General features: G+C 39.2%; 1 protein-coding gene across 1 annotated transcript in view; it reads right to left on the reverse strand.

Moving 5' to 3' along the window:
• Ccdc178 (coiled-coil domain containing 178) overlaps positions 1-23346 on the reverse strand; it is a 383133-nt gene that overhangs the window by 261874 nt on the left and 97913 nt on the right. The window contains exon 13 of the mRNA XM_008828861.2: positions 1276-1459. Within this exon, the coding sequence (XP_008827083.1) occupies positions 1276-1459 (184 nt within the window). The remainder of the gene's footprint in view (positions 1-1275; positions 1460-23346) is intronic.

Genomic DNA, 23346 nt, shown 5'->3' on the forward strand with positions numbered 1-23346 from the left:
AATAATCTTAAATTTAGCTTCACTAGGCAAAATATAACCTGTGTAGTGAATGATGGTTATGAAAGTAACAGCAAACTCACTGTGCACTCCTTAGTTCTCAGGCTAAGCACACGTCAATGAAGGTATGCCCTATTCCTATTTCCTCATTATGAAAACGTTACTGCAGTCTAAATTCCCCAAATTTAGATCTTCCTAGGGAAGTTATTTCCTAAAGCTAGTGCTACCAACAGAACTATAAGAGAGTACAGAGTGCAGATTTCTTGGGTAATTTTATGCTCATAAATCTTCAATGAGAAAATGCCCCAAATGGGAGAAGGGTGGGTATATGGAGTTTGACGGGCGGAAGCGATGGGTCCCAGTGTTCCCTGGGTGCTGACTTTGCAAGGAATGGCCGGGAGTGACTCTTCCAAAACTTGCCCATATAGGAGTGATCTGAGGCATGTGAATTTTTTTTTTTTAGCACTGTGGTCTAGAAATTTCCTGGTACTAATAATTCACAATCCTTGTGAGGAATTCTCTACATGTTACACAGGATACAAGGGCATGTCTCAGAATCCCAAGAGTTATGAGTTACGTGTACATGATGAAAAAATTCAATCCAATTCCATACTCCTGGTTGATCAACAGATTTTGATCAGCTGCGTGGAACCTTCATTCTTTGGAGAGATGCTTTTCTTCTTGAATGTCAAAAGTTGTAAAGGAAGACTATTATTAGGGCTAATAGTGTACCTCCACTAGTAAGGCACTTGCCTGGTATGCATGAGACCCTGGGTTTGGATCACAGCATTATTCATATCTCACACCAAACACACAAACTATATTGTTGAAAATATTCTTTTTTGGTATGCATGTGTGGTATGGTGTGTGTGTTGTGTTTTATGTGTGTGGTGTATATACGCATTAGTGTAGATGTGTGTGCATATGTGTGTATGTGTGTGCACATGTCGAGGCTAAAAGTAGATGTCAGATGTATTTCCTCAATCCCTGTTCCCTTACTTTTTGAGATAAGGTCTCTCACTAATCTTGAAGCTTACTGATCTGACTAAGCTGACTGGTCAATGAGCTTCAGGGATCAGCCTGTCTCTGTACCCACCCCCAACCAGTTACACTGTGCTCAATTTTTACATGGGTTCTGGGGATTTGAAATCATGTCCATGGACATACACAGACCTGAAAAGATTAGTTACCCTTAGACTATAATATAGTTATGAAGAAAATCAAGAAAATTCTGATTAATCTTTTTTTCATAATAAAAAAATCACAAAGATACACAACCTTGAACTGTCTTCTCACTTCTGCTATTTGATCTTCAATATCATCTGTCTTATGTTTAGCTATGTGGTAAATGGCGCCGATGTGATAAGCCTGCTTGTAGAATTGTTTGAGGTAACTTTTATTCTTTATCTTCATTTCCAGCAAAGACTGAATTTCAGACTCATACTCTACTTTTTTCTTTATGCTATAAAATAATGAAGAAAAAATTAAGATGATTATTCTAAGAGACTATATGCTCAGGCAAATCAATATTCTAAGGGAAGAAATATAGTTAGAAATAATGAAAAGGAAAATAACATTTTGACAAAATTACAAAACAGTCAGATGGTCAACTTAAACCTGAAGACACAATATGTGTCTTAAGATTGTTTGTCAGCACCTCCTGTTGTTTAATTTCAGGAGCAAAGCAGCATCAACAGGAAAGGCTTAGCTTTGAGAAACACCACAGTGTCGTCAATGATACCTGTGCCTACATTCTCAGCTCTTTCTTCCTGACAGCTACTGAATCATATCCTGAAAGTAAAATCCCTCTATATTCCCTTCTCTCAAATTTGTTCCATGATGGTGTTTTTACCAGAGACTACTTTAAATGGAAGGGCAAAAACTTAAATCTAAGCCTTAGTTTGACAAACCAAAATATCTCCAGACATTGCTGAATGTCTCCTGATAAGGATATGTCATAATTTCTCCGAACCAAGTGAAGTGGTTCTCAGGACAGGCTGTGACTACATTGAAGACAGCGGTGGTTCCCAGGCAGAGCTGTGTGTTACAATGATACAAAAAGCATTTGGCACCGCTCATGGCTTCTGGAGATTCTCATTCAGTTGACCTGGGATAAAGCATCTGTATGGCCATTTTCAAATGCCCAGGTGTGATTCTAACGTGCAATGAGGAAGTGAATGACCCGTCTTGATTAGAACAGTCCTTCTCAACACAGGGAGAGCTTATGGAGCCACGTACTGCCGTGCTTTGCTTTCTGAGTGGGAGTCAGCAGAGGTAAGACACACCTGAGACTATTCCCCCAGATGGCATGGTGGCACTTTGTTGCAGGTCAGTCTTTGTTCAGAAAACATTGCTTATGATGGCCCACAGGGAAGACTGAACAACTCAGCAGGTGGGAAACTAGTAGAAGCTAGTGATGAGCAACTCTGACCCTTCACTCTGGCGTCTTGTTTCCACCGCACAGTTAGGCTGTTCATGAGCTGTTTGCCATGAAAAGACCAACTGACTGACAGGTAAAGGTATAAAGAAGGAGCTAGGGCAAGGAGAAAAACAGGCCTTGAGGCCAGGACTCAACCTCGAAGCTCTCTGTTATCTGTAGCTGCATTAATTTATATCTGATGTTATCTTAGTAGTCAACCTAAATGTCCTTCAACTGATGAATGGATAATGAAAATATGGTACATGTACACAATGGAGTTCTATTCATCAGTGAAGCAAGCCAACATGAAATCATACAATTAACAGGAAAATGAATGGACTTGAAAATATTACTCTGAGTAGGTAATTCCAACCCAGAATGAAGAAGGCCTTTTTCCCCTATTTGTGGATTCTTTATCAGAATATTTAGCATTGAGTAAATAAACTGAAGTAACCACAGAAGACAGGAGAGTAAAAAGATAGGATGAGGAGGGGAGAACTTTGGAGAGGGGACAGTAGGACACAGGCACTGTGACGTAGGAAATGGGGAAGAGGGTGGGCCTTTAACTGGGTAAGAGAGGAGAGTAATACAGAGGGAGACAGTGGACGGAGAGATAAATAGCACACTGAGGGTGTTTGAAAAACTATAGAATAACATATTTTATAAGCTTATTTTAAAATACACACACATATATGTATATGTATATATGTACACATATAAACACATACATATGTGTGTGTGTATTTAAACAATATATAAATGGAGTTATTCCCCCATTGGATGATAATGCACCCTTCAAGAATCATGGACTATCTAACAAAAACCCCAGTGATAGGCAAGGAAAACTGCCCATTGACCTTTTATTTGGGCCGAGGGTATCCAAAAGACTCCCAAAACAGTATAGACTATTGCCATTGCCATTGCCCATGGTTGCCTCCTAGAACTTGAATCTAAGACCCTATTGCTGAACACACCATACACTTCAGACACAGGAATCAAGCTGGAACTGACTTGGAGACCTCCTCCCTGAGAACTAGCTCCCACAGTAGCAGATGGTGCTGTGCAAGCTGCCAAGGGAGAAGAGCAATTAGTAGTCCGACCCAGTTGAAAAGCCTGTGAATTGCAACAGTGACAGGCCCAGCAAGACATCCATAATGGTGCAATAGTGGCACTTATGTCTTAGGGTCTTAGGGGTAGCCAATATCTGTCTAATTGGACTTAAGCGTGGCTCAACAGGGGTGATTACATGCTGATATTGTAAGACTAGCTAAATACCCATAGTTGGAGAGGTCGTAGGCTCTATAAGAGAAACTACTACTGCTATTTTCCCAAGCCAATATAATTTCTAACTGTATTACAAATACTTATCCTCACACCCACAGAAAAATGTAGCTATTGCTACTCATCAAAGATGTTTCTTTTGCAACTGATAGAGACTATTGCAGAGATCCACAACTGACCAAAATGCAGAGAATAAGTCATCACTGGGTGCCCAGCCTCAATTGACACATCTACAATGCAACAATACCTAAGGCTCAGAGAAATTCATGGAAGGCAGGTAAAAAGATTGCCTAAACAAGACCTGCATAATGACCACACCATTAACATGCCAACATGGATGGAGGAAATTTCATAAGGTCCCAACTACTGATGAAAAGTTATAGGTAATCAAGGGTTGCTGAGAGAGGGTGAATCAGTTTTCTACAGAGACAGGCTCCCTGATAGCCTGATAGGTTATCTAATCCCAAGTGGTCATCCCTAAACACATGTACACACAAGCAACACTAAATGAATGATTATTCTATACAATACAATACAATACAATACAATACAATACACACACATATGTATATAGTAAAGAGGCCATGGATTTGAGAAGGAATGGGAGGATGAGAGGAGTTGTGGAGAGAGACGAGTGGAAATGATATAAATATAGCATTCATGTAGGAAATTCTCAAAAACTTTTACATTTTATGTGTATGTATTTGTGTGTTCACCTGTATGTGTGTGCACATGTGTGTAAGTGTACTGTAGAAACCAGATGAAGGTGCCAGAGGCCCTGGAGCTGGAGTTATGGATGGCTGGATGTAGGTGCTGGGAACTGACCTCTGAACCTGTGTGAATGCTCTTAACTGCCAAGCATCTCTCCAGCCCCAGAAGAACAGATCTTGAGGCCAAGACTCAACCTAGCTGCCTCTGTGTCAGCAGATTCACCGATGTCATCTTAGGACCTTTATTGTGAATCAGAGGAACACTATCAATGGCAGAGCCCCAAGAATGGGGATTGAATCAATGGCTAAGAAAGAGAAATATCATACCTTAAATGAGAGATGAGGCTGAAGAGAGCATGAAGGACAGGAGAGAAAACAAAGGGTGGGTGTTTGAGAAAAAAAATGCAAGGGCCGGGGAATTGGCAACATGGTTCCTAAACAAACACGAGGCCCTGAGTTTGACCTCCAAAATTTGGGTAAAAAAGCTGGGTGTTAGCCAGGTGTGACGGGGCAAGGCTCTAATCCCAGCACTTGGGAGACAGAGGTAGGAGAGTCTCTGTGATATTCAGGCTAAACTTGTCTACAAGTTTGTCTACAAGCCATCTGGGACTACACTGAGACCTTGTCTCAAAAAGCAAAACAAAAGAAAACAAAAAAGCTGTGCATGGTAGTGTTTGTAATCCCAACACTAGGAAGGCAGGGAAGGGTAGATAACTGGGACTCACTGGCCAAGTAGTTTTGCTAAATGAATAAGCCCCAGGGCAATGAGAGACCCAGTGTCAGAAACAAGATGGATGGTGCCTGAGGACTATCTGAAGCTGACCTCTAGCCTTCACATACACCTATACATATACATATGTACCTGTAAACACACTAATATGTACACAAACATACACATACACACAAAAATATGAAGCAAAAAGAAAAAAAAATAAGGAAATATCCAGTACATGTTAAAAACGTGTTTCATGGCACATGCCTGTAATCCCAGCACTCAGAAGGCTGAGGCAGGAGAATCATAAAATTGAGGCCAAGCTGGGCTACATAATGAGAGTCTCTCTCAAAAAAATGAAGCAGCATAAACTAGGGGAGAATATATATATTTGGTCATAAAACACTTTTAACAAGACTTTTTATGAGTGAGTGAGTGATTGAGTGATTGTGACAGGGTCTAATGTAGCCCAAGCTGACCTTGATGATCCTGCTTCCACTTCCCATGCCCTGTAATTAAAGACATGTATTGCCACCTCCAATGCTGTGCAATTACAGGAATGTATTATCATGTCTGACCAAGATCTTAAACCATTTGGGTTGTCAGTGATGGATATTACAAAAACAAAAATTATTATGATAAGTTGAACCTTAGATAAAAAGAAAATAGAAAGAAGCAACACAGAGAGAGACTTGAAGTGGTGCAAAGGCCGTCAGAAAAGTGGTGATCTTCATAGCCAAGCAAAAATAAACAGTGAATTAGAATTTTACACATTGCCAAATTGTTATTCAACACTGATTAGCCAAGTTAAAGTTTGCAAAGATTAAGGAAATTTACCACTAAGAGTTTACTAAAATAACTTACATAATTGTTTCAGATATATGGAAAGTGAAACAAGTGTAAATAACAAGATATAAAACATAATCTATGAGAAACATCAACAAAACTAGTGATTACGAAAAATTCAGTAAAATAAAGTGCGAGCATCAGGCAAGTCAAAAGAGAGTACAACTGTAAAAATGTCCAAATACAACAGATTTGGGGTACAGTATGTGCAAAGTACAGGAAGATCATAGAAAACTAAGTGATTCTGGATTCTTTGGACTTGCTTATGATGATTTAAATGTGCTTTCAATTAAGTGGTATCACTTTAAGGATTGCGATATGAGCCTAACGGTTGTAGTCATTAAAATCATCAGATTAAACGGGAAAACCATATGCAGTGCTTCTGTACTGGTAAAGACCAAGACCACACTGTTTAGGAAAGATGAAAGGAAACACAGGTTCCAAACTGCTAATATCCATGTTATAAAATTTTATATAAATATCACTAATAAAGGGAAAACAGAAAATAAAAGAATACAATAAGCTGTGAAAAACGTATTTACTTCAATACCTCTGAATATTTGCTCTCAAAATACATGAAGGAAAAAAAAACCAAGAAGTCAGTGATCATACCTTTATCAAGCATCATGGAGGTGCTGGGGAGCTCCCCAAGAGCCTGACCACTATACCTCTCACCACTCATCAAAGAAGCTTCTTTTTGCCACAGATGGACACTGTTACAAAGATCCACAAGTGGTCAAAGGCAGAAAATAAGTGTCTGTGAGGTGCCCAGCCTTAAGGGACACATCTACAATACAACCTCTACACCTAAGGCTCAGAGAACATAGTGGAACAGGGGGCAGAAAGAATGTGGATACATCTCTCAATGCTCACCAGCTAAGCCTTCTCACACAACAGATGGTGATTAACCCAGCACGCCACAACTGGCCAAAGTGAGAGAATGAGAGAGTGCAGAGAACTTACCCTGAGTAGGACACCTGTATCAAACCTCTGCCACTCAAGACTATTGGAAGATGGGGCAAAAAGATTGTAAGAGCCAGAGGTGGTGGATGACCCTAAGAAAACAAGGTTTTCCTGACACCTGGGAGTTACTCATTAAACAGTGGTGACAGCACGCACAAGACTCACTCAAGCTCAAACCAGACAAATCCCTAGCATAGAAGTGGGGAGGTGGGGAAGAAACCCCAACCATAGCAGAGGAACTATTGGCAATCAATAACCGGGTGAAGGAGGCTTGGTTCTCCTTAACGGTGTGATGCTAGATAGGTTGATTAGGCTCCAGTGGATGGATGTGCCCTGAGGGACGTCTGCAGATACCAACCTGGCTCCATATGTCTTAACTATATGACAGAGTACATGAAAACCAGACGTTGGAGGGGTTATGAGAGGGTGCAGACAGGAAGGGGGTCTACATATGACGAGAGGGGTGCAGATAGGAAGGGGGTCTACATGTGATGAGAAGGGTGCAGATAGGAAGGGGGTCTACATATGACGAGAGGGGTGCAGATAGGAAGGGGGTCTACATATGATGAGAGGGTGCAGATAGGAAGGGGGTCTACATATGGTCAAAATACATTGTATGAAACTTGTAAAAATTCATAAAAAGTATCACTGCTTTCAAACCACCAAAAGAACAGAATTCTGCAAATTTTAAAAAATATAATTCCTTCAGACAATGCCTCTCTGTGGAGTGTCAGAAACTGTCTAATGCCATGTTGCGTCTAAGCCATGTTTAATGTGGCTGTTTCAAGGATTTGTTGTGCATTATGTACTTTTATTGAAATGATTTCCTTTGTCGTCACTTTCTATGGGGCTTATTTTGACACAACCCATTTATCAAGTAAAATATATGTTTGCTATAGCCCCTGTAAATAAAAGTAAGATTGTCAAAATACATCATAGTGGAGAGAGCACTGAGAGGAGCTGAATGTTATTAGGGTGAAGCTGAAAATTTCTAGTACTGAAAACCAGCAGGAGTTAAAATGAGCCATCCTACAAAATGCCTACGTGGATAAGGTGCATATGTCCATCCCTAAATAAGGAATTCATGCAGATTTCCAGAAATCTCAAAGAACATTCTAAATCTCTCAAAGTGAAAAGACTGGACTATTACAGATACCGCAACTGGTCACACACAGATATTGTCTGTGAATCGCCCAAGTCTAAGTGGCACATCTACAATGCAACCTCTGCACCTAAGGCTCATGGAACATAGAACAGGGGTAAAGAGGACACTAAGGAATCTCTCAGTTCTCATCAATGAAGCCCCTCATGCAGCAGAGGGCCAGGAACACAAAAGGTCACAAATGGCCAAAGTGTAGAGACTAGGAGTGTGCAGAATGCTGGTCCTTGGACAGGACTCCTTTATCAATCTACACCCACCCAGGGCTCAGGGACCATTGGGGACGAGGGGGCAGAAAAACTGTAAGAGCCAAGAGGAGGTGTACGACCATATGGAAATAGAGTCCTACAAGCTCCTGGGACCTTGCTCATATGAACCTACAGCAACGGGTGTCAGCATGCACAAGACCATGCAAACTCAAGCAGACAAAAACCCAGCACAGAACTGGGGAAATGGACAGCGGGCCCCAATCTTAGCCGAAGAAATATTGGCAACTGGTTACTGCTGGGTGAGGAGGAGCTGATCTTCCTAAACCAAGGGACTCTAGATAGGCTGAATAGATCTCAGCATATGAACTTGCACTGAAGGACATCTGGGCTTACTAACTAGACACACTAGGCCTTAAGACAAATGACAGAATGTATGAATTGGGAGGAGGGGCTATGGGAGGGTGCCAGTGGAGAAGGGGGTATAAAGATGATTAAGACTGATTGAGATGTTCTGTTTGAAATACACAAAAATTCAACTTAAAGAAAGGAATGCGAGATTCATAGGGTTGGGCAGCTGGTTTATTTTCACCTCCCTGGAACCTGAACCAAGTATATGCTCCTAAATGCAAACATTCCCAAGTACGTGCATCACACACTGTCATCCTCAGCAGTAAGAACCGGAGAAAGTCTACTTCTGAAATGTGGGTAATATCTCTATGGTGGTGAACTAGTTAGCTGTTGAATATGCTAATGTGATAAGGAAAATCCAAAAAGGTGCTCTAGAAGTTGAGATTAGTGTCCATCAAGGACTCAGGAAACGTAGGAGTGCCAACAGATGACTGCTGCTGGGTAAGTTCCAGTGTTCTGTGGTACAGCACTGTGAATCCACTTAACAACAATGCATTACAGGCCTCAGATAATTAGAAGAATTTGAATATGTATGAGTTGAGGCACCAATCACATTACAACTCATATGTATAAATCTGTGAGAAAGAGCTTTTTAAAAGTTTTTAAGCTCTAATGTGATAAAATGTTAACATGGTGGGGGAAATGTGCAGTGTTTAAAGAACAATGTAAAAATATGTATATGACATAATATTATGTATGAAAATTCCTAAAATAAAAAAAATTAGAAGAAAAAAAGAAAAGACTATCTACTAAGAAATTCCATCCATATGTTCTCAAATGCTTAGCCAATCAAAACTAAAGAATACAAAAAAGTATCTTCAAACTAATGTGAAAAAAAAATGGCCTTGGATCTTGAACAAGATACTTTGAGAAGAGCTTGGTTGTAAAGTTTTGGAAAGGGAACAGAATATCAGTTGATAGAAACCGGAGGGTTTATTTGGATTAGATTTTTTACAAAGAAATGAAGAATGGGTTGCAGGGATATAGTTCGTTTCCTGTTTGCTTCCTTTGTGTTCTGAGTGATAATATTCAAATACCATCAAAGGAAACAATGATTAATAGGAAATGAGGTCGTTGATCTGTGTGTCAGTTGGCTGGGAACAGAAAAAATAAATTCCATTTGAATATGTCAACATTCTGTTAATTATATGCAAAGATGATTAGATATAAACATGGCTGATTTAGGCTTGAGAACTGAAGAGAGAGAAGACACAAAGTATCAATCGGATTTGGGTTGTTTAGAAAGATCTCTGTAGTACTGAGCTCCACTACAGATTTTTAGGCAAAGAATGCAAGCTCTCCTCAGAAACTGATTAAATCATAAGGATGTGGAACCTTGAACCAGAGGACCTTGAGGTGGTCCTCACCATGTTTGCAAAGTTCCAGCAATGTTTTCACACGCACACAGACTTTTTAAAGGTTCTATTTTGAAAACATAATTAAGATTTATTTATACTATAATGTTCTCTCTGTCATCTGGCTTTTAATGACTGTGGGTATTTTATACTTATAGTACCATATTCTTTTCATAAATTGTTTCCATATCTATAGTCTTCAAGGCCAGCCCAGTCAACACTTTCAGTGGGTGAAACCAATTAGCACAGCCTTGTTCCCTTAACTGTTAAGGATCATTCAGGGCCAAGAGCTGAAATGACAAAGCCTTGAGAGTTAGTACTAAGTTCTTATTCTGACCAAACAGAGCTAGCTTTTCTATTGAAAGAAAGAACAATAAGAAAGTAAGATAAGCCAATGGAAGGTCATTTTTAAAGTATTAACTATTGTTGGAGTGGGGGTGTTAGAAAGAGGAAGGTGGAAGGGGGGAAGAGAGAAATATAAAAATATTTTGTTAGTCAAATAAAAAAAGTGAGCAGGTGGCACAGTCGGAGAAAGGATTTGTGGGAGGAACTGGGAGTCCAAGTCCTGGCCTGGCCTCCACAAACCCCAAGTGCGCAAACCAAGGAGAGTGAGGATGGTTTACATACAACGTCTGAATTCCTTCCTCCTGAAAGGACCAAAATAGGGTGCCACATGGGTACGTGATTAATTTTGAATGCTTCCTATAACATTCCAAGCCTTGTTCTATATATTTGCCTGTTAATACCTATAATTAAAAAAACAAACAAAATAAAACTAATTTAACAATGTTCATTCAAATGTTTGCAGTGGGTGAGATGGCTCAGCAGGCAAAGGTACCTGAGTTTGATCCCTGACTCCCATGTGGTAGAGGAGAGAACTGGCTCCTGGAAGTTGTCTTTAGACCTCCACAGGCACTGCACGGGGCTCAAGTGTACTCTTGTGTACGTACACACACACACACACACACACACACCCACACACACCCACACACACACACTGGAGCATTGTGGGAATGACTTTTATTAATGGATGTTATCTGGACTGATGTCTTTTAATTAACCCAGCAAAGCTTTGTGCTCTTGGTTCTAATGACAGGGGCATCTTCCTGGCAACCGCAGTTTGGAAGTCCACCCAAGAAGAAAATGAATGATAATGAACAGATCAAAGGGCTGGTGGGAAGGACACACGACCTTGGATGAATGTGAACAGGAAATGAAAAGACCTGATGGTCTGTGGAGATTAAGGGCAGGGCAGAAATTGAACGTGCACTTCCCTAATGAAGCTGTTTAAACCATTTTGAACTAATTATGTGTGTGACCTAATGGTGATTGGCAGAGTTGGAGAAACAGTGTTCCAGAAACAGTTCCATAGGCCCAGGATAAGGACAAACAGCCCCATCTGCAGAGGTTGAGGGGACAAGATCCATGAGCAGAGTTCTGGGAGGCAGACAATTCTAACAGACAGGTAGGGGAACCAGCATCCTCCAAGTTCAGGCCCACTCTTTAAAGCTTAATTATGATGTTGGCATAATAGTCCACAGGGCATGAGCATGTGGTACATACCCACACTATGGAGCACAAGCACATTTACACACATACACATACTTACACAGAATCACAGGCACCATAGAGCATGAGCACACGAATACACACATATACACAGGCACATGAGTACATAACAGCACACACACTGCAGAGCACAGGCACGTGTCTAATGCATATGCATTGCATCACAAGCACAGGAGTATACACACACACACAAACATAGGTACACAAGCACACATATGCTATTGGAGTACAAACATCTTCACATAGACACTTATGCCATGGGATATGAACACATGGTACACAAACTTTTACACACATACTATGGAGCACAAGCACATGAGCACACACATGTACACACATGAGCACATGTTTACATATAGACAGACACAGGAGCATGCACCATGGAGCATGAGCATACAAGTGCAAACACATGTGTACACATAAGCTGCTGTGGAACACAAGCACATGAGTGTACACACACACACACACACACACACACACACACAAAATGAAATACAATTTAAAAATGAAGTAAATGTTTGCAATGAAATTAGAAGGTGCCCTGCATGGCTGTGGAAAACTACAAGCTGACAGGCTGGTGCGCTCCAGCTAAGCAGGAGTGGAAACCACAGCACCCTGTGGAGTCATCATAAGTATTCCAGGCTAGCTAACAGCTTAAATAATATTCTATCACAACACTTGCAAATAAATTATTCTATTAACTCTGACAAACATGTTTCATAAAACCTATCAATACATCTTTATGGTGTTGAATAAGATTTTCTGTCCATTCTCTTCGATTATGAACCCCATCTTGGATCACTGCAGTTACAGTGGCACTGTCTAGCTTGACATACAGGACAGACTAGAAGTAATTGGAATATTTACAGAGCTTGAGGGTAAGAAACGAATATATAGAAATTCCTACCACACAGCCAACCTCAAGAAAATTAACCCTAATTAAGGAGCTTCAAATCATCCTAACCAAGTCCATTTTTCTTGACTTTGGTTGTTGAAGGGTATCTGCCACACGGATAAGCTATCAGGTAAAACTGCTTGCCAAAATTGTCACATAGTTCACTGATGAGTCAACGTAAATAATCAAGTATCACTATCGCTGTAAGATCTAGCAAATATTTGTGTGCACAGAAAACTGAATAAAGCCAGTTCATTATAATACGGTGTCTATTTTCAGTTGAAGTATGTGTGAACCTGGGGTTATATACTGAAGTGATTACATAACTTATTTAATTAGAAAGACGATCTGAGAAGGACATAAAATGGAAAGATCATGTGCATACTGTTTCTGTTTGGGAGCGTTCCAGGGAATCACCGCAGGACCTATAGTAAGATCGGTGATTTGTTTCTAAGGGTTAAAGGATTTCTGTATTTAAGGAAGAGGGAAGGTGACTGTGACAAATGACAGGAAAACATGAAAGAGAAAAAAGGAAACAGTAAGAGAAAGCCATCCTTCTCTGCAAAGCAATGGTGTGAACACAGAGATGGGCTGCCAAGGAGAACCATGAGCTTTGACATTCTAAAAAGTAGAGAGTAAATGTTCTGCCTAAAATCTTCTACAATATGTCAAAAAGAGGAACCACGTTCTCCAAAACAGAGGAAGATAGGCAGTGTGGCTTAGTGGGAAGAGCACATATCTGGAGTTGGATAGCCATGCACTCAAACCCCAGGTTTGCTCCCTATGTAACTGTGGAGTTGGTTTCACATGCAGTTGCCTTGTAAGATGGGCTTACTAATTAGTCATTGAGGCTGTTAGAAAGAGGAAATGTAAATAAGTTGAGGGATATCCACGTGTAATGTATGAACATTGTTTACCCACCTTGAGTACCACAGACGATTCACCAGTTTTTGTCAGAGTTGATGCTAGTTAAATTTGCATGTGTGTACGTGTGTGTGTGTGTGTGTGTGTGTGTGTGTGTTGGGGGGTGTACAGCATGAATCTTCAGAGTGCTCTCTGGTTTAGTGAATTAGAAGCAAATGGGAGAAAAAGTATTTTTAAATAGAAATTAATATTTCTTTGGTGCAGAAAGAGACATTACAGGTGGGTGTGACTTTAGAATATATGACAGCAAGAATAGAAGGCCAGAGACTGTAATACAAAAAACTAAGGATAAACCCATATTTAGCTCTCATTAATTCATTTTGTCACTTATTCAACACGTACTGAAAATGCCCCACCCCTCACATACACACGACACTTGTAAGCAAGGAGCTCAAAGGAACAGTAACTCAAGGCAACTGGTAAGTGCGGTGATTAAGGTTTTTATGATGGGTAGGAAGATTGCTTACGTGTCAAATGCCGACCTAGGTGATTAAGATATGAAGATGAGCTGAAGGAAAGGGTTCTGGTTTATACCATCACGAAGGAAAGAGAAACAGACAGAAAAACAAATCAAACAGAAAGCCAGCTCGAGTTCTCAGCAATAACAAGAAAGATTTTCACAGAGGAAGCACTTCACACTGCCTTGGTCTGGAGAGGAGACACGTTACCTAAACAAAGGGTCAGGGATTGCTTAATACCTGAATTATTGCATAAATGATCCATTAAGATTTAAGATCAAACTGAAGAGGAGAAGGAGAACAGAAGAAATACAAGGGTTAAGAAGGACAATTCCAGATGAGCTCAGAGGAAAGCTAAGGACCAAGGCTGACCGCTGAACATTATGAGTTTGCAGCCACTACAGTGGACATGAAGATCACAGAGATGGGTGCAAACGTGGAGTCTGAAGTGGGACAAAGATCTGACACAGGATCTAATCCATCAGTCTGGGATTTGGGACTTTATGCCATATCTGGTATAAAGCCAATAATCTATCTATCTATCTATCTATCTATCTATCTATCTATCTATCTATCTATCTATCTATCTATCTATCTATCTATCTATCTATCTATCTATCTATCTATCTATCTATCTATCTATCTATCTATCTATCTATCTATCTATCTATCTATCTATCTATCTATCTATCTATCTATCTATCTATCTATCTATCTATCTATCTATCTATCATCTATCTATCATCTATCTTCCTCTTCTCCCTCCTTCCCTCCCTCCCTCCCTCCCTTCCTCTCCCTCCCCTTCTCTCATTTTAGATAGATTCTATCACTGATTCTGCACATGTATGTTGGGGGTCAGGCATAGAAGGAGTTGGTTCTACTTAAGCTTGTTTGATTATTACACCTGAAAGACAATTAAGACCTGGTTCATCTTATAGGTGCAAAAAGAAAAAGCATTCATTGGAGAAACATTTAACTGGGAGTCCAAAGAACTTGGTAAGATGCTGACTGACAGCTGGGAGACAGGGAGGATAGGGTGGTGGCCCAGACAAGTCACTTGGTGAATGACAGTCCAGGATACTAAAAAATGATAACATGTAGATGCTAATAACAGTTCTATCGAGAGAGCTACAGGCTATGTCATGAGATTTAAACATGTATTGTGTATGTGTGTGCACACTCTGTGGGGGGAGTGGGAGAAGGAGGGCGGGAGGGAGGAGGGAGGGAGAGAGAGATAAAGATTACAGTAAGAATAGGTAAAATTTCTGGGACTTCAATAAGGGCAAGGTTGGTTGTAAATGGACTGAGATTAAAACCTAGTTATAATCTTTGAGTGTGCAGCACAAGTGGAGGCAAATAAGTCCCTCTAAATTAATAGTGAGAAAAAATCAATTTCCCCCAAACATCTCCAGATAATTACAGGGACAACCAAGCAAAGGATGTCCTAAATCTCAAGAGGCATCAGACACAACACGAATAGGCTGTGCAGATAAATGCCTGGGTCTTCTGCAAAAAGAAAAAAAGGCACAAAAAAGCGAATGTAAAAGTGCCACAAATTCCACACTGAAGGAGGGACTTCTCTGCTTGTAAGTCAGATAAATTTGGTAATGCGAAGATTTCAAGAGTCTGTAAGCCATGTGTCGTAAAGTGATGAACAGTGAAGCAAGTATTACCAATAATGTATCAAATACTGCTCATACGAACATTTAGAGTAGGGAAATGTAGAATGACTGAAAAAGGTCTAAATAGAACCAGGATGCAGCTTTCATTTTCGTTTGTATCTATAACCAAAAAAAAAAAGGAAAAAAAAGGAAGAAATAAAGGCATCAAAAATAGAAATTATAATCATGAAACTACGTCCTGAATGGGGCAGGGGGAGTCGAGACCAGGGACAGATGTGGCCACTGTCCTGGAATAAGAGTGAACATTTACACTAGAACTTTAAGGAGGAAGAAAGCTGTTCATAGATCTTGTGGACTACAGAATAAATTTGACATCTAGTGTGTCATATTCACCATTTTTTCCTTCCAATATGAGCAAGCTATACTAGAGATAAAGTATTTTATTTTTTAGTTTCTTTTTCATGAGATTTATTGTGATTCTTAATTCTGAGGACTCAGGCTTGGAAACCTAGACTGTCTTCTGTTATCAGCTTGAATTGTACTCCTCCTGTTCCCTTTTCTCTGTTTTCTACAACTCTTCTCCTTGTTCCTCCCTGTGTGCTGTCTCTCTGTGCTGTGTTCTGGGTTCTGCTTTATATTTTGAGTGATATTGACAGTTTTCCCCAGCTCAGTCTCCTACATTGTTAGCAGAACCCTTAGCAGCAATGGCCTCTATTTATATGCTGTGGTGGGTTACTTATCAAATCTGTCTGAATTCTTTGCTGAATTCAGCCTGAATTCAGGCTCCATTAAACTTACTTGGAATGTATCTAATAATTGTATTTTCCAGGTTCTAGAATAGATGCATACTAGAATATTAAAATAATTCTATTATTTTAGCTACTTTAAATGATTGCTGTCCACGCCTTCTGCTAACTGTCATTCATGGTAAAAATCTTCTGACCTGTTTTACAATTGTGTGAGCATATTTTTAAACACTTTCTTTTATGAGACTCTTGTGAGGTCTTAGTTTAGAATTTATTCCTTTAGTGAATACATGAGTCATAATTATAAATCTATAAAATGTTTTGGAGGTTAGGTTTAATTTTGTAAAAACAGAGCTCTCTGAGGAGATAAACCACTAAATGATGAAAATCTTTAAATCTTAAAATTAATCTTACAGACTAGAACATGTTATAATGTACTGAAAATGAAATGTTTCTACTCCAAATATTTAGCACATATTTAATACATGTTTACAAGTGCATCTAACACTGTTGTTGAGAATCCAAAAATGGAGATAAATGTGCATGGCACTATTGACTTATCCAAAGCACTCAGAGGTAGTGGCTACAGGACCTGAAAAAGTTGTGTATTTTATTCTCTCGTTTTATATGTGAAAATGTCACTAAGGCTGCACCATTTCTGAAGGGAAATAATTAAGTTTAGCATCTTCACAGGAAACAAGTATTCATAGAATACTACACAAAAGAATTCTTAAAAAACAAAACAAAAGACAGGCATGTATTGAGCACGTGTGAATATGCTGTGAAACTAGTAAAAGGACCACAAAGAGCAAGAAAATTCCTAAGGGAAAGGGCAGGGACACAGAGGGTAAGGACGACTTGTGACATGAAAACAGAGGGAAAGACATGTCTAGGGAGGAAGGGGGATGAGGGAGGGAGGTTGGGCAGGGGCCAAATTACAGCAAAGTATACGTGTTAAATGCCACAGTGAAACCCATTACCTGGTTTGCTAACTGAAAAAAAAAATCTAAAGCTCACATGTAACCATCATCACTAATGACTAAAATGAGCTGCGCCTTGAAGTTTTTACGAGCTATATCTTTGCATTGTGTTTGTAGCCATTGGCCCAACAAGAGAGCATTGGTTTTACAGGAATTCTCTTCCCTTGTAGATTCGTGGAAGGCAGCTGTCTTGTGTGTGTAACAACTTTTGAGCTTACCCCAATGCCTGCATGTAATGTAAAGACACTAAATGTTGAATAAATGGTTCTATGCATTGCAGTTGGATTTACTGGCTATATAATTTAATGTTTAGAAGTAAGATTTTATTAGAACAGAACCAGGATGCAGAGGTGTAGACAAATCGGAGCCTACCTCCATCCACTTCCAAAGTGATGGTACCAGCACTCTCCCTGATAAAAACATCATGACCAACATCAACTACTGGCGTACACCTTCCCAATAATTAGTATCATTGAGATATCAGTTCTGACCTCATCAAGTCCCGTTTCCTTTTTAAAAATACTTTATTTTATGTGTATGAGCGTATTGCCCGCATGTAGGTAAGCGCACCCAGGTGGTGCAATGAATGACCACAGAGGTCAGAAGAGGGAATCACAACCTCTGGAACTGGAGTTAAGGACAGTTGTAAGTTTCCATGTGAGTGCTGGGAATGGAACCTGGGTCCTCTGCAAGACCAGCCGGTGCTTTTAGCCACTCAGTCATCTCTCCAGGTCTGTCAGTCTTTTTCTTTAGGATGGGGTTTATTTTCTATTTTAAGAAAACCTTGACTTACTCAAAATAGATTTGTATTTGTAACAACAGGTAGGGATAAAGATTCCTTCTTCATATTACTAGAAAGGCTTCCCATCCTCCCAGCACTAAGGCGACATCTGTCATGAATCACGTGAAAACATGTACATAGATCTCATTCTGAAACTTTGCTACCAGGGACCACCTTGATCTTGCATCCAAAAAGTTCACCTTACACACTGAGTTTTATTAAAGTCTGGAAAATGTTGTTTTAATTCAACAAATCTGGTTTTCTTCAACTTTTTCTTGAATATGTATTTGATTTTCCTTGGTTTTTCTTTTTCTTTTTCTTTTTTCGGCAGGGTCTTCTTAGTCCCAGCTCACATGTAAGTCACTACATGGACCAACAGGCTGGCCTAGATCTCACAGAAATCCACCTGCCTCTGCCTTCTGAGGGCTGGGATTAAAGGCACACTGTCACCATGCCCAGCGTTTATTAGCTTTTCTACATGCAATTTTCATAGTCTGTTTTTATAGTTAAATCCTTTCCATTTGTAAATTAGCCAATAATAGAGTCTAATATTTAGTTATATAACCATTTTGCATTTAAATATAGCACAGAGCTATTTATTTCCACAAATGGTCATTTTATAATTATTTTAGCTAATTTCACCTAATAATCTCTTCACTAGATTAAAATAATACTACCTCAAGAATTTAGTTACAAACAAAATAAAAATTTTAATGATTTGGTTAGAACTTTCTCTTTTTAGGTTTTGATCACATTTATAACTCTTTTTTCTGTTATCGAGTCCTATTTAAAATACGAATACAGTTTGACTGTGATATCAGCAGAAGGCCAGAGAATGCTTCTTTCCAGCCTCCCTCTGGTATAGGGGCTGAGAATGCAGGGGACTGCCTGAGAGCACCCAGATCCTGCCTCCACATGGTGGGAACTTCCCAAATTTTCCTCTGAGTTCCCACTAGTAGGGGTTCAAACCATAGAAGGAAGCCTGAGTGTACGTGACTGGAACCTGACTTGGGCTTCTGTGGGTGCTCCTGAGTAGCTGATCTGAAGCCATCAGCTCTCTCCAAAATAAAACCTGAGAGGACCTGAAACCTGGACCAACGAGCTTTACATAAACTATAAGAAAAGGACCATGGCACACCAGTAATGCAAACAGAAACATACTTCAACTTAATTCTCATATCAGAATCACAAACATCAAAAGAAATTCACATGCCAAAATCTTAATGAAAGAATAATACAATGGGAAGCCCAAACACTAGGTCCCCACCAAACTCCACCAGTCCTGTAGAAGACTTCTACAAGGAGAAGCCCAAAGAGATAACCCAGGACAAAGGAACAATCATAAACATGATCAAGGAATCCAATGAATTTCAAGAACACACAAACAAATAAATTGAAGAACTAAAAGAAGATAGGGATAATCTTCTGAATGAATTCACAAAAGAGAAACATTGAAGAAAACTCAGGCAGAAATGAAGAAGGAAGTGCAAAACTCAATAAGCCAACTTGAAACAACAGGGGAAAGCCTCACCTCTAGAAAGAATGAAATGGAAAACAGAATATCAACACTAGAGGATAAAGCTGAAGAATTGGACCACTCAAACAAAGAGTATGAAAAAAATTTAGAAACACAGGAATGGAATATGCAAGAAATGTGGGACACCATGAAAAGACCAAATCTACGTCTTGTAGGCATCGAGGAAGGAGAAGAATTTCAGGTTAATGGTATTGACAAGATCTTAAGCAGGATTGTAGAAGAGAATTTCCAGAAATTAAGAAAAGGCATCCCCATACAAATACAGGAAGCACATAGAACACCAAATACAGTATCAGAAAAGAAACTCCCCACGACATATCATAGTAAAAACACTAAATGTACAGAAAAAGAGAGAATACTGAAAGCAGCAAAAGAAAAACAAGTCACATACACAGGAAAGCCCATCAGAATTACAGCTGACTTATCAATGCAAACTATGAAAGCCAGAAGAGCCTGGATCAAGGGATTTCCAGTTCTACATGACAATAGATGCCAACCCAGAAAATTTTCCGCAGCAAAAATATCTATTATAGTTAAGGGAGAAAGAAAAATCTTCCATGACATGAAAAGCCTGAAAGAATACATGTCCATGAAGCCAGCCCTTCAAAGAATACTTGAAGCAATACAAAGAGAGGAGAAAGGAACAACTATACCCCAAGGGCAACAAAAGAAAATAAAGGTATAATTGAGGAAACACAAAGTTAGAGAAAACTAACAGGAATCAAAACGACGGCAACCAATACACATCTTTCAATAATAACCTTAAATATCAATGAACTGAACTACCCAGTCAAAATACACAGGCTTAACTGAATGGATTAAGAAACAAAATCCATCTTTTTGCTGTCTTCAAGAAACCCATCTCACCTTCAAGGACAGGCACTACCTTAAGGTGAAAGGATGGAAAAGAATATTCCAAGCAATTGGCACTAAGAAACAAGCAGGGGTTGCAATTCTAATATCTGACAAAACAGACATCAAAGCAAAACTAGTCAGAAGAGATGAGGGTCACTACATTCTGATCAAAGGAACAATTAACCAAGAAGATATTACAATCCTTAACATATATGCACCAAACTCTGGCACACCCAAATTCATAAAAACAACACTACCGGACATTAAGACACAGTATAACCCCAACTCAGTAATAGTAGGAGACTTCAATACCCCACTTTCTCTTTTAGACAGGTCAACTGGACAAAGAACAGAGACACAGCTGAATTAAATGATACCAGACATCAAACGGACCTCACAGACATCTTTCAAATATTCCACCAAAGCACCAAAGAATACACTTTCTACTTAGCATCCCATGGTACTTTTTCAAAAATTGACCACATACTGGGCCACAAAACAAACTTCAACAAATACAAAAAAAAATTAAATAATTCCATGCATTCTATTGGACCACAATGCAATAAAGCTCAAAATCAACACTGGATAAAGCCTTAGTCTCTACATGAATTCATGGTGATTAAACAACATACTCCTAAACAACGAGTGGGTCAAAGGAGAAATTAAGAAAGAAATAAAAGAATTCCTGGAATTTAATGAAAAGAAAAATACAATACAACAGAACTTCTGGGAAACTTTTAAAGCAGTCCTAAGAGGGAAATTTATAGCTTTAAGTGCCTACATTAAAAAATTAGAAAGAGCCTAAATAAATGACCTAACACTGCAACTCAAGATACTAGAAAGACAAGAACAAATGAAACCCAAACCAAGAAGAAGAGAAGAAATAACAAAAATCAGAGCAGAAATTAATGAAATAGAAACAAAACAATACAAAGAATCAATGAATCTAAGAGCTGGTTGTTTGAAAAGCTAAACAAGATAGACAGGCCCCTAGCCCAGTTAACCAAAAGAAAGAAAGAGCAAATCCAAATCAACAAAATTAGATGTGAAAGGGGAAACATCACAACAGACACCCAAAAGATCCAGACCATTACAAGTGAATATTTTAAAGATCTATACTCTACTAAATGTGAAAACCTAAAATAAATGGATGGATATCTAAAATTATGGGAATCACCAAAGTTAAACCAAGAAGAGATCAACAGTTTAAACAGACTCGTAACATATAAGGAAATCAAAACAGTAACACAAAGCCTCCCAAGTAAAGAAAACACAGACCAAGATGGGTTTACAGCAGAATTCTACCAGACATTTAAAGAAGACCTCTAACCAATACTACTTAAGTTATTCAAAGCGATAGAAACAGAGGGAGAACTCCCAAATTCCTTCTATGAAGCCAGCATCACTCACTCTAATACCCAAACTGAGTAAAGACACAACCAAAAAATAAAACTATAGACCCTTATCCTTAGTGAACATAGGTGCAAAAATTCTCAACAAAATACTCACAAACCACATACAGATGTACATCACAAAGATCATTCAGCATGATCAAGTAGGCTTTATTCCAGAGATGCAGGGATAGTTCAATATATGAAAATCAATAAACATCATTAATCATATCAATGGACTCAAAGACAAAAACTACATCATCATCTCAAGAGATGCAAAAAGGCGTTTGACAAAATTCAGCATTCATTTATAGTCAAAGTCTTAGAACAAATTGGACTAGAGGGAACATACCTCAACATAATTAAAGCTATATACACAAACCCACAGCTAACATCATTCTAAATGGAGAAAAACTGGAAGCATTCCCATTAAAATCAGGAACCAGACAAGGATGTCCACTATCTCCACTTCTCTTTAACATAGTACTTGAAACACTTGCTAGAGCAATAAGACAGGAGAAGGAAATTAAAGGAGCATTGATTGGAAAAGAAGAGTCAAGCATCCCTTTTTGCAGATGATATGAAACTATACCTAAGAGATCCCCCCCCCAAAAAAATCTTTAAATTCATATGGAAGCACAAAAGACCCCAGATAGACAAAGCAACCCTGAGCACAAAGAACAATGCTAGGGGGATTACTATACCAGATCTCAAAGTAAACTACAGAGCTATAGTAATAAAAACAGCATGGTATTGGCACAAAAATAGACACATAGATCAATCAGACTGGCTAGGATTAAGAGAACAAATGATACCAAATGCTGGCAAGGACATGGAGAAAGGTGAATGCTCATTCACTACTGTGGGATTACAAACTCATGTAACCCCTATGGAAAAGAGTGTGGAGAACTCTTAAAAAAAAGAAAAATGAGGAGGAACCCAATAGAGGGATGCTTATTCCAGTGGACTCTCATATAAAAATTTGAAATTTGCCCTGTTCTGACTTTTTCCTAGTTCCCTGTCTGGAACTTGTAATGCTAATTACTCTTGCCTTTACATCTCCTTCACATCTATTCACCAGTCAAGGATTTTCTTTTCCTCCTACAGATAAGAGTTATGCAATTAGGGAGTCTTTTAGATAGACCCCCTGAAAGGGTACTCCAATTGCCTCATCCTGCATCTCTGTTCAGCATGGAAGAACCCAGAGCAGTCTGCATCCCGATTCCCTATCAGCAATCTGGGTAGCCTCTTCAAAGGATGGTGTGATAAGACTAGGAGGTAGGAATTGGCTAGGCAGTCAGGGTAAAGATCCGCCCCCCCAAAATGGCCAGCTTCCTGGCTAAAAATCAAAATGACCTTGCACCTCTCAGCAACATACTCCATTCCAAAGGCCAAAAACGTTGAAAGTATTTGGGAGCATTTATCTAATCCTTCAAAGGTTTTAGGGTTACCTCTTCAGAGGGCAGAATGTTAGAGTAGCAAAAAGCCCCATAAAATAAAAAGAAGAAAGAGTACATGAAGTTATCAGA

Source organism: Nannospalax galili, unplaced genomic scaffold (genome assembly GCF_000622305.1).
Source record: "Nannospalax galili isolate Female #2095 unplaced genomic scaffold, S.galili_v1.0 scaffold252, whole genome shotgun sequence".
NCBI classification, from domain to species: Eukaryota; Metazoa; Chordata; class Mammalia; order Rodentia; family Spalacidae; genus Nannospalax; species Nannospalax galili.